Source organism: Quercus suber, unplaced genomic scaffold, assembly GCF_002906115.3.
Source record: "Quercus suber isolate HL8 unplaced genomic scaffold, Cork oak 2.0 scaffold_436, whole genome shotgun sequence".
Lineage (NCBI taxonomy): Eukaryota > Viridiplantae > Streptophyta > Magnoliopsida > Fagales > Fagaceae > Quercus > Quercus suber.
Genome location: NW_027069887.1, coordinates 486,098 through 498,794, shown reverse-complemented (window position 1 = coordinate 498,794; position 12,697 = coordinate 486,098). Strand labels below are relative to the sequence as shown.

General features: G+C 34.5%; 1 protein-coding gene across 1 annotated transcript; it reads left to right on the top strand.

The window, feature by feature from the left end:
• Nucleotides 1-3,422: 3,422 nt before the first annotated feature.
• Nucleotides 3,423-11,633, top strand: LOC112017458 (probable sucrose-phosphate synthase 1). Its single transcript, XM_024049908.2, has 13 exons — nucleotides 3,423-3,835; nucleotides 3,991-4,080; nucleotides 5,708-5,949; nucleotides 6,270-6,333; nucleotides 6,467-7,165; nucleotides 7,594-7,710; nucleotides 7,873-8,004; nucleotides 8,164-8,340; nucleotides 8,725-8,778; nucleotides 8,884-8,946; nucleotides 9,058-9,990; nucleotides 10,194-10,321; nucleotides 11,046-11,633. The coding sequence occupies exons 1-13, from the start codon at nucleotides 3,653-3,655 to the stop codon at nucleotides 11,323-11,325; spliced, it is 3,162 nt and encodes a 1,053-aa protein (XP_023905676.1). The 5' UTR covers nucleotides 3,423-3,652; the 3' UTR covers nucleotides 11,326-11,633.
• The last annotated feature ends 1,064 nt before the right edge of the window (nucleotides 11,634-12,697 follow it).

Sequence of the window (12,697 nt, the reverse complement as noted above, 5' to 3'; positions counted from 1 at the left end):
CAGGGTCAAATCCAAATTGAGTCCCTACATATATATTTTTGGATGAGAGAAAATATGATATGTTAAGACTATTGTAAGGATGATGGGCCTAGTAGTGTATGTTGGGTCAGGGGCCCGGTCCGAGGACACCTAGTAATCCAAGAACGGGTAAACATTGTTATGGAGGTCGGCATTAATAAATAAAGGAAGGGATCTGGCCATGATGGTCCAAGATGGTGGTCTGAGGAGGGATGCTTCCTCGGTTAAGTAAAGCAGAGATTGGAAAGTGTGGTTTGCCATCTAGAGTAACGTTCTGGGAGTTTCTATTGATAAGGATGCACGTCATGGAATCATGTGAGCTATGAAATATTTAAGAGAAAGCTGCTATTACTGCATTAAATACTTTGTCGCTAATTCTTTGACCGCATTAATGAGGAAGTGATACCTAAACAGTAATTTTCAGCCTTACAGTTACTCCAAAAGACTTCAAGAAGATGCTAATGGGACAAGAATCAACACCAGCAATCTAATCTACAAGTGGAGGGTAGAGATGAAGGGAGGAGGATAGTATAAAATAGAAAGAAAATTCTGAGGGAAAATGATCGAAAAATTAAGAGAAAAATATAGTAGCAATAAGAACTAATATATACAAGAACTAATCTCCTCAGACTGTGCTGAGGACGATTTTCTTTAGATAAAATCAGTCTATCTTTACTCTATTGTTATCGGGATCCATTATAATTGTAGCAATAAGAACTAATATATACAAGAACTAATCTCCTCAGACTGTGCTGAGGACGATTTTCTTTAGATAAAATCAGTCTATCTTTACTCTATTGTTATCGGGATCCATTATAATTGTTACCTAACTCATTAGAACTTAGTTTTTGAACCAACTCTCTACAAATTTATTGTATTGAGCTCTTTTGACTTAGATCCTTTTTACTTTTTGGGCTTAGGAACCAAAACTTGTCCTTACAATTATAATAGGAGGTTTAAATATAGACTATAATAAATTAATATATACATATATATAAAACCGAAAATGTTAGATTTTTTATTCACCTCATAATATTATACCACATAAGCTTTGAGGACCTTGTAATTTTGCACGTCATTTTTCTAATAAATATTTTTCAATTGAGATTAAATTTTCTATTATTAAAACTTTCTATATATATATATATATACACACTCTATTAAAATCTTGCCATATTGTAGTAGATATTTCCATATATAAACACAATCATAAGAAATGATAAAAACACAATCATAAGAAATGCTTATTACTAAATACCATAATTAGTTTCCAAAAAAAAAAAAAAAACTACCATAATTATACTATCATGCACCATTGGTGCGATTGTCACTTTACAAATACAAGTTCTTGTAGAGTATCAGAGGTAAGGGTCGGGGTTATGTCTCCACGAGATAACTTCACACACATACATTTAGATTAGGCCAAAGTAGGATTTCTATCTCAAAAAAAAAAAATGCCATAACTGTCAAATTTCATCTTTAGAAAGTAGAAAATAGAAGAGAGCATCAAAATTTTCAATTTGGTTTTAAGAGTTATGAAAAATGCCAAACTATGATATTTTATATTATTTAGAATTCACAATCTTTTTTAATAAAGTAAGCAAACTAATATTTGTGTAATTAAGTTTGATCTATAAACAAATTCTAATTAAATTAGATCATTTTTTTTTTAATACAAAATCTCTTATTTGAATTTTTATTTATTGATACTTATTAATTAAAAATAAAAATATATAATATATAAATATTTTCATTCAAACTTTTCTGTGTACTGCATGTGTTAGTGTCTAGTTTATATATTAAAATAATGATATGTAAAATTGTGAGATCTCACAAGCTCATATAACACAATATAACGAGATTAACCAGATTTTATATATTATATAGGTCTTATAGATGTGAATTTACTAGTAAAAAATAAGTTTAAAGCTTGCAATTTTGATTTTTAAATATAATTTTAAAACTCATATGTTATCATTAATTCAAGAAAGAAAAATGATTTAATCTAGTTGTGAATAAGGTTTTTAATTAAACAAGGTGTTTATGAACAACTTAAACTTGGTTCAGGAAAATGTTTGTTTATTTAGCAAACAAGCTCAAGCCCAAGGTTAGACTTGACTATTAAATGAATCAAACCCAAACATATGTTTGTGAACAACTCGTAAACGTGGGATTTGATTTAACTATATATAATATTATGCTTTTATGTGTACATTTGTTTAGAAATGTATTTATATTAGAGTTTTAAAAACCGGACTGATCAGTTAAACTGATTCAATTGAGAATTAGACACCAATCTGGTTCGGTAAAAAACCCTAAAATTGCCAAAAATCGGGAACATGGAGCAAAAACGGTTCATTAACCGTATCGATTTTTAAAACCATGATTTATATAGACTTGAGATTTGATTGGATAAGTTTGTAATAGATTCATATGATATTAAATTATTATTTGTAGTAAAAATCCATAAATTTGTGAAGAAATATAAAATTTTAGTCATGTGTCTATTACACACACACAAATGGGTTTAAGTTACACCTAGTATAACTCTACAAAAGTTAAACATTTTTTAGATTGTAGATTTCTAAGAAATCTAATGAAACAAGTTTGAATATGCAATCAAGTATGACAAAAAGAAATGGGATCAAATACATAGAGATGGGTTCAAATATATATAAGTTAATAAAGTAACTCGTGAATAAGCTTAGATTTGTTTGACAAAAAGAAAATGAAATAAGTTTGAACATACAATTCTATTTGGAGGTGAACTCACACTCAACTCGTATATGAATTGTGGGTTCTATTTAGTTTAAATGGTAAAATTTCTGATGGTTGTACAAGATATCTGAAGTTCAATTTCCATTTATACCAAAAACTGATTGGTGTCTTGGTCTGATGATAAAAAGCTATCATCAGGAACAGACGCCACAAGTTAAAACTCTTTCTAAAAAAAAAAACTTGTATTTGAATTAAGATTAGATGAATAAGATTGAACTTTTAATACTCAGCTTGAATCTTACTCGTTTATTGTAATGACTATAAATGTAAACTTACTTACAAAAAAAAAAAAAAAAACCTATAAATGTAAACTTCATGTACATGCATTATATATTATACACATTACATGTATGAGTTGTACCGTAAATTCGGCAAAAAAACAAAAATGCATCCAATGCCTAAAGTTTTATTGATGAAGGGAAATTTTGTAGTAGTCAATTGCACGGCACGGCAGGAGTAGTATCACTCCCATACGACATAAAAAGAGAATCATCCGAATATTTACCTTTTAAATCCCAACTTATTTATTTATTTTTTGAGAAAAAAAAAAGTTTCCTCGTAATGTAATGCAAAGCCAAAAACAGTAAATTCCAGAGAAGAGTCCCTCCCATATATAAACTCCACACTCTGTTCATAAAAAAAAAATTAAACACCACACTCTGTGTCTCTCTTCCTCACACTTACTACTTTGTCCTTATCAATTATCATAACTGCCAAAAAGCATACAGATTTTTGTGTCTGAAAACCAAAAAGAATATCTTTTTTTTTTTTTTTTCTTGGTTTATAAATAAAAGCAGAGGAGAAATCGGAATTGAAGCGAGCTTTGTAGAGAGCTCGAGCTTGAAGAGAAATCAGAATGGCCGGAAATGATTGGATAAACAGCTACTTGGAAGCTATACTGGACGTGGGTCCAGCCTTAGACGATGTAAAGTCGTCTCTTTTGCTCAGAGAGCGAGGCCACTTCAGCCCCACTCGCTATTTCGTTGAGGAAGTCATCACTGGCTTCGATGAGACCGATCTCCACCGTTCCTGGGTTAAGGTACACATAGACTCACTCAAATGGTGTTTATTTTTCTTCTCAGTGACTATATCTATGGTTGTGTCTGTGTGGGAATTTTTATTTTTAATAAGTTTGTTCTAGAAGGTTGTTTGTGTCTGTTCTAGAATTGTTGATGATGACGTGGCGTGTGACAGGCTTCAGCGACGAGGAGCCCCCAGGAGAGGAATACGAGGTTGGAGAATATGTGTTGGAGGATTTGGAACTTGGCTCGCCAGAAAAAGCAGGTTTTTTTTTTTTTATTTTTTTTTATTTTTTATAATAAATAATTTTGTTTGTTTGTTTGTTTAGCTGAGTTATTGAAGTGTTGGGTCTGTTTTGTTGTGAAGAAAACTTTTGATATTTGTGAAATGGTAGTAAAATTGCCTGATGGGGGTTGTTTGCGTTTGTGTAATTTTTTAGTAGTTTGCAGAGTTAGTGAGTGACGGGAGTTTTTGAGGTCCAAGTTTGTGAACTGGTTTTTGGTTCTGATTGAGCATTTGGTTATTGTCATCAAAAGGGGGTTTGAATTTCATGTTTAAATCTTTTTATGTTATTTGAAAGCTCGGATTTGTGCTAAAATACAAGAGCATATTCAGATCCCCAATTAAAAATTACGGTTAGATTGCATTTACTTTAACTTAACAGAACAAGAGTAAATAAGCAATGAACCAATAACACAACCATAAGCCATATTCATCCATCATCGATAATAAAATGAAAGTTTAAAGAGTAGGGAAGAGAGATACAAACAAGATAACACCGAGACTTGTTATCGAAGAGGAAAGTGAAGAATTCGGTAAAAAACTTCTCTGCGACCTTCTAAGTCGAAATCGATCCATTAGAGAATGAAGTTAGAGTACACGAATAACAAAAAACCCTCCAAGCCTAATCTACCCCATGTACTTAAGCCTTCCAAACTCCTGTTATCAACTGATTTCTTGGAACCTTGTCTTTTCTAGCTTTTCGGATTCCACAATTCAGTCCGATTGCATCCGCCAATAAATGGCTCCTTCCAATGCTTTCCAGTGGCACCAAAATCTCACTTTACACTCAGAATAAGTGTGGTAAGTGTTTGAGCTAGCAACCTCTCAAAGATCTAGATATGGAGAGGTAGGAGTCGAGGAAAACCACAAGGGAATGTGTAGATGATTAAGGGTATAACAATCTTTAACTCTTAAGTGTATTTTCTAGGGTTTTCTTTCTGAAAAGCACTCTATACAATTTGTGGGTAATGAGAGTATATATAGTGTGGGTAAAAACTTAATAAAGCAAAACATAACTTTTGCCAAACAGAGACTTTTGCAAGTCATTCGCACCCGCGAGACAGTCGCGAAAATGACAGCTTGACATGACTCTTCATCTTCCAGTCATGTGCTCTACATGTGGCTTTTTCGCGGGTTGCTTCTCGCGAGCTATTCGCGATCTAGTTGCAAAATCTACTTGTTCAACTTTTGAACCTTGATTCTTTACTGATCTCTCACACTCATTCCTTACAATTAAACCCACATCAGGGAAAATGGTTGAAGAAATTATAATCAAATTTGGCACAAAATTAAAGCTAATACAATATAGTTGGAAATAACAACTTTACATTATTTATTTTGAATTTCAAAATGCCAAATTTGTGCCCAATACGAATGCTGTTACTAGTTTTAAAAAAATTGGTTGATTATTTAATTATAGGAGAAATCATTTTATTTCTTTGGGTATCTTTGATCTGAGCACTGTGCAAAGTGTGAAGTTCTTGAATTTTTATTCTACATTTGAATGCCAATTTATTGTTGCTTGTACAAGTACAACTATCTGTTACAAATTCTGAGTTTCCTGAATAACAAGAGATCATGTTCATGTCTTATCTATTTTTTTTGTTAGCTTGAGGGAGAAGAAGCCCAAAGGATGGCTAAACGTCGCCTTGAACGCGAACGAGGCCGCAGAGAAGCAGTTGCTGATATGTCTGAAGACTTATCAGAGGGAGAGAAAGGAGATGTTGTCAGTGACATATCAACTCATGGTGAAAGCAACAGAGGTAGATTGCCAAGAATCAGCTCTATGGATGCAATGGAGACATGGACTAATCAACAGAAGGGGAAAAAGCTATACATCGTATTAATAAGGCATGAACTGAACTTTAAAGCTCTACTTTTTCAGATTTGGTCTTCAATGGGATTTTGAATCGAATAGTTGGTCTTGCTGTACCACATTGTATGCAATAAATTGCTTCCAACTTTTGATTTATGTACCTAATGATTGAATTGTAACTATCATAGACCTCAGTTGAGTTACTGGTTATGGGAATTAAAGTATATTAAACATGTTGTAATGATAATTGATGTGAATGTGTTGTTCAATGTTGGTGTATAGTGTATACAAACTTTGATTTCTCTATTGTATGCGTGATGGTATTAATTATTTTTAACAACTGCTATTTGTGCAGCCTTCATGGTCTTATCCGGGGTGAAAATATGGAGCTTGGTCGTGATTCTGATACTGGTGGTCAGGTAATATTTTGCTGTAGAAATTCTGTTCAATCAAATCCTAATCATATGATAGTTCTTCTTTTGCTGTTAAATTTTACATCTTATATAGTTGCTTATGTAGATACCCAAATGATCTAGGTTTTTGTTCTTGTAGGTTAAGTATGTTGTGGAACTTGCAAGGGCCTTGGGCGCAATGCCGGGGGTGTATCGGGTTGATTTGTTGACTAGACAAGTATCTTCCCCAGAAGTAGATTGGAGTTATGGTGAACCCACAGAGATGCTGACACCAAGAAACTCAGAAGGTTTCATGGATGACTTGGGGGAGAGCAGTGGTTCCTATATTATTCGGATTCCATTTGGACCGAAAGATAAGTATGTTCCCAAAGAACTTCTGTGGCCTTATATCCCTGAATTTGTTGATGGTGCGCTTAATCACATAATACAGATGTCCAAAGTTTTGGGTGAGCAAATAGGTGGTGCGCAGTCAATCTGGCCTGTTGCCATCCATGGGCATTATGCAGATGCAGGTGACTCTGCTGCTCTTCTGTCTGGTGCTTTAAATGTACCAATGCTCTTTACTGGCCACTCACTTGGTCGAGACAAGTTAGAACAACTTTTAAAGCAAGGCCGCCAAACTAGGGATGAAATAAATATGACATACAAAATTATGCGTCGGATAGAGGCTGAGGAATTATCTCTTGATTCTTCTGAAATTGTCATAACTAGCACCAGACAAGAAATAGAGGAGCAATGGCGTTTGTATGATGGGTTTGATCCAGTTCTGGAGCGTAAACTACGAGCAAGGATCAGGCGTAATGTGAGCTGTTATGGCAGGTTCATGCCTCGCATGTTGGTAAGTAATGGGACATTTTCTTATATCCTTGTGGAAACTGTAGTTTCTTTAATTGATTACAATATCATAAATGTCAAAACGCAAGAGGCCTGACCTGTTTTCTAGCTTCCGAGTTCCGATCATAGATCTTGAGCTATCTTTGGAGTGATTGACTTAAAAGAAACAAACCTGAGCAAATTGATTCTTAGTTAAACTAGAAAAATGCAAATTGGAAGGTCTCTTTTTTATTTTATTTTATTTTTTTTTAATAATAATTTTATTTGGAAAATAAGATCTAGTTTGTGAACTACATGTGAACCTAGCTTGTTTTGCTGTGTTTTAAAACTCTATAAATAAATGGTTTCCTGTTCCTGTTATGTTATTGCTGGGTTCTCTAGGTAATTTCTTGCTTATTTATTAATATATTTTATAATTTTTGCTCTCTGCAGGTAATTCCTCCTGGAATGGAGTTTAATCATATTATTCCACAAGATGGTGATGTGGATGGTGAAACAGAAGGAAATGAAGAACATTCTGCTTCTCCAGACCCGCATATCTGGTCCGAGGTTCAAATTATTCCCTATACACTTACTTTGATGTGCCCTAGACTGAAGCCAATAAATTTCTTGGGATATTCTGCTTAACATAGTATGATTAATGCCAGATGTTATGTTCTCCTGTTTTATTTGGTTTCTGAACTGGTACGCATTAAACTTGGTATTTTGCAGATAATGCGCTTCTTTTCCAACCCTCGTAAGCCCATGATACTGGCTCTTGCTAGACCAGATCCCAAAAAGAACATCACGACTTTAGTCAAAGCATTTGGAGAATGCCGTGCACTAAGAGAGCTTGCTAATCTTGTATGTTGAAGCATGTCATGACACTTGTTTAATAAAGACGTGTTCTTGATTGTGTTGACTTGCTAAATTATTAAAAATAGTTGATCTCAAACGGACACTAAATTGGATTTTCTGCACCTGCCTTTGATCATACTTTTACTTTCTCTCTGTACAATGCAGACACTAATTATGGGTAATCGAGATGGAATTGATGAAATGTCAGGCACAAATTCTTCTGTTCTCCTCTCAGTGCTTAAGCTTATTGACAAATATGATCTCTATGGGCAAGTTGCGTATCCCAAACACCACAAACAGTCCGATGTTCCTGACATATATCGTCTAGCAGCAAAGACAAAGGTACTTCTAGTTTCTGTATCAGATAACAATCTAGCTTTAATTAGGAAAATGGCATGTTGTTGGAGATAGTTCAATACTGCTAATGTGCGTGGCACCATACGCTTGTATTTCTATATAATGTGTACCATTTTGGAATCTAGCAATATAAATAATTTAATATTACCATCTTTCTTAGTGTTCATCAATTTAGTTAATTAGTGCTGTCATTGTAACATTTATTTTTGTTCATAAATTCGTTGTTCTCAATTGCTTTTGGTATTCAATTAATTATACATGTTAAGATGGTCTAAGGATGTTTCCTCTTTGAGCACACATGCACATTTGGTGATGTATGTGCAGGATATTTTGTCGTCACATTTTCATTCTGATCCAATTTTATTGCAGGGGGTTTTCATTAATCCAGCTTTCATCGAGCCATTTGGGCTTACTCTACTTGAGGTGCACGTTTCGTACTTTTGAAGAGTTTATCTTTCACAGATCAATTGTTATTCAAATATATATATATATATATATAAGTTCTGCTCTTATCTTTTGACCCCACAGGCAACAGCTTATGGTTTGCCTATGGTTGCGACAAAAAATGGAGGTCCAGTTGATATACATCGGGTAAGCTTACTCATTGGTTGTAATAAATTGGTCAGAAGATTGTATATCTAATGGTCATAAATGGAAGAGGTTCACTGTGGTTCTCCAAATCTGATGGATATGTCTTTGCAGGTACTTGATAATGGTCTTCTCATTGATCCCCATGATCAGCAGTCCATTGCAGATGCTCTTCTAAAGCTTGTTGCAGATAAGCAGCTTTGGGCAAGATGTCGACAGAATGGGTTAAAGAATATTCACCTATTTTCATGGCCAGAGCATTGCAAGACTTACCTATCTCGAATAACCAGTTGCAAACCAAGGCATCCACAGTGGCAGAGAAATGATGATGGAGATGAATCAGAAAATGAGTCTCCAGGAGATTCCTTGAGAGATATACAGGATATATCTTTGAACCTAAAATTTTCATTGGATGGAGAAAAGAGTGGAGCTAGTGGAAATGATAATTCCTTAGATTCCGAAGGTAATGCTGTTGATAGAAAGAGTAAATTAGAGAATGCTGTTTTGAATTGGTCAAAGGGCATTTCAAAGGATGCACGAAGGGCTGGGTCCACAGAGAAAGCAGATCATGCTGGTAAATTTCCAGCATTGAGGAGGAGAAAACATCTCTTTGTCATTGCTGTGGATTGTGATACTGATACAGGTCTACTTGAAACCACCAGAAAGATTTTGGAAGCTGCAGAAAAGGAAAGGAGCGAAGGATCTGTGGGGTTCATATTGTCTACGTCCTTGACCATATCTGAGATACACTCTTTTCTGGTGTCAGGGGGATTGAGCCCTCATGATTTTGATGCTTTTATTTGCGACAGTGGCAGTGATCTCTACTATTCATCTCTTAATCCAGATGATGGCCCCTTTGTGTCTGACTTTTACTACCACTCACATATTGAATATCGTTGGGGTGGAGAGGGCTTGAGGAAGACTTTGGTTCGTTGGGCATCTTCAATTACTGATAAGAAGGCTGAGAACGGGGAACAGCTTGTTACTCCAGCTGAACAACTCTCAACCAACTACTGTTATGCTTTTAAAGTGCAACAGCCAGGAATGGTAAATATTTCTTTACTCGTTGGGGGAATGACTTTTGATATCTGCATGAAATGACTATTATAGTCTAGTCGAATTGAGGGTGAATCTGTTTTCTCAGATTTATTATACTTAATTACTTCCATTGTTTCACATATATTAGGTGCAATACTATTGGGTATACACTGAAAAATCATCTTTACTTTCTTTTTATATTATCTTTGCAGGTACCCCCAGTTAAAGAGCTTAGGAAATTGCTCAGAATTCAGGCTCTGCGTTGCCATGTTGTTTATTGTCAAAATGGAACCAGGCTTAATGTAATTCCAGTGCTGGCATCTCGTTCCCAAGCCCTACGGTATAGTTTTTGTGCTTATTATATCAGTGGCATATGATTTTAGCTAAATTATTTACTTAGTTTGGTAACGTTCTCCCTCTTCATCTAATGGGGGGGAATAAAACCTCTCTTTCTTCATCTTCTTTGGAATTATATTTTTGTGGATGTTCAAGAATTTTGGCTGAATTAAGTGCCTTCTGGCGTCCAACATAATTACAGGATCTCATTGATTCTTGTGCCAATATAACAATTGCTACATTTGTTACATAAAAAATGCATTGCAAACATGTAATAGTTACTAAAAGCTTCAAATGGTGTAAGAGGTCGATGCTATGTGGGAGTGAACAGTTTACAATTAATTTGTATCTATTTTCAATGTCAAACAGCGTCCACATTTTTCAACATTCTAAAACTTCTTTTTGTAAGTAATTATACAATTGCTTTCATTTACAATAAAAAGGTGAATTAGCAAATTGGTTGGTCAAATTAAACTGGTAAATGTGATCTGTTCCCTCTTGGTTAAATCAACGTGGTTAAAGATCTTTGGGGACATCTATTGAATGATGGAACTAGACTTTAAATTTGGTGATGATGGCAGAGGTATGAAATTGTACTCATGGTTCTCTATAACATGTAAACATGCCTGAAACTTGCAGCATATCTTAACTGCATGTGTCATTTTCTGTAACCACCCTCTTTTTATATTATTCTTCATCAATTTAATCATTTGTCACATTTTCTTCAGGTATTTGTATATTCGTTGGGGTGTAGAGTTGTCGAAGATGGTTGTTTTTGTTGGAGAATGTGGTGACACAGATTACGAAGGATTGCTTGGTGGACTGCACGCAAGTGTAATATTAAAGGGTGTTTGTAGCAGTGCCACCAATCAACTTCATGCTAACAGAACATACCCACTTTCGGATGTCTTGCCATCTGAAAGCCCCAACATTGTTCAGACAAATGAAGAGTCTGGTAGTGATGATATCCGGGCTTCCTTGGAGAAATTAGGATTTCTCAAGGGTTAGAAATTTACAAGTTTTACAACCGCGCTCTCTTCATTGCCGTTGAGAGCTGCCTTTATCTGTTTTGCTGTTATTACAAATTTCCTGGTTAGCATTACCTCGTTGTCAAGTGCTGTCCCTTGATGTATTTTTAAGAGGTTTATTCATATAACATCAAGGCAATATTTGTCATCTTTTATTTGTTCTCTTCAAAGTAAAGCTTTCAGTGGCTTGTAAGTTTTGGAATAAGAAGCCAAATTTTCTCTTGTTTGTATAGCTGTTGCAACTTGCAACTTTCTATGTATCAATGGCACCTGAGTTTCTAGGGTGAACCCTCTTTTTTTTTTTTTTTTTTTAAATTATTTATTTATTTATTTATTATCATTTTTTAAATACAGTTAGAAGTATAGCTCAGATTTGTTTCTAAAAACACACACTCTCTCTCTCTCTCTCTCATTTCTTGCTTTGTTGTCGCTTTGCTTCTCTTTGTTCTGCTTGGGTGCTGTGTGTGCAATGTGTCTGCATTGGTGGAAATAAATACCTTACAGGATTAGTATGAGCAACATACGAATCTAGAACATTTAGTTAATTTGAAATACACAGGTACATAAGGTTGGTTGTTGGAAGTTGATTGTGACAAGATTATATGTTTTTCTTGAACCGTCATTTTCCTTAATTATAGATAAATGATATATTGATGTTTTCTTTTCTTCAGAGGGGGAGGCATGGGCAATGGATTTCATATCCCTTGAGGTGGACATGAAAGGAGAGAGTATGTGGAAGAAAAAAAAATTTGGGAGCGATTCATTAGGGTCAATAACAATTTGACCCTAATGAGAGGCTAGTATATATAAGAGGCTAGTCAATAACAAAGACGTAAACTTATGCATCTTTCAATTTGAGATCACAATTTGAGAATCTCTCTCTCTCTCTCTCACATTTGAGATCTGAAATCTGTATTCTCTCTTTCTCTTCATGGTTGAGTTGTGTTGCTGTGTGAACTTTTTGTTCTCCTTTTCTTGTTGATGGTTGGAGTAAACGACCATTATACTAACGAAAATCGCCATCAATATCGTTGGAATTTCAATCCAAAAACGCAACTACAGTTTACGTTTGAAGGATTCTGACAATGTTGGCATAGCTCAAAAACCACCTCCAACATCGGCCTCACCGAACTGTGTTCAATCCTAAGTTTAACGGTAAGATATTTTTTAAACCTTAAAAGAGTTTTGTGTATATTTTATTTAAACATTAAAATTTCAAAATATATCATTTAAGCCCCAGAGTTTCAATTTTTTTTTTTTTTTTGGTTTAAACCTTCTATCACGTTTTTGTATTAACAACCATTAAACATCACATTTTCAATTGATTTAAATGAAATTTAATTCAAACATTG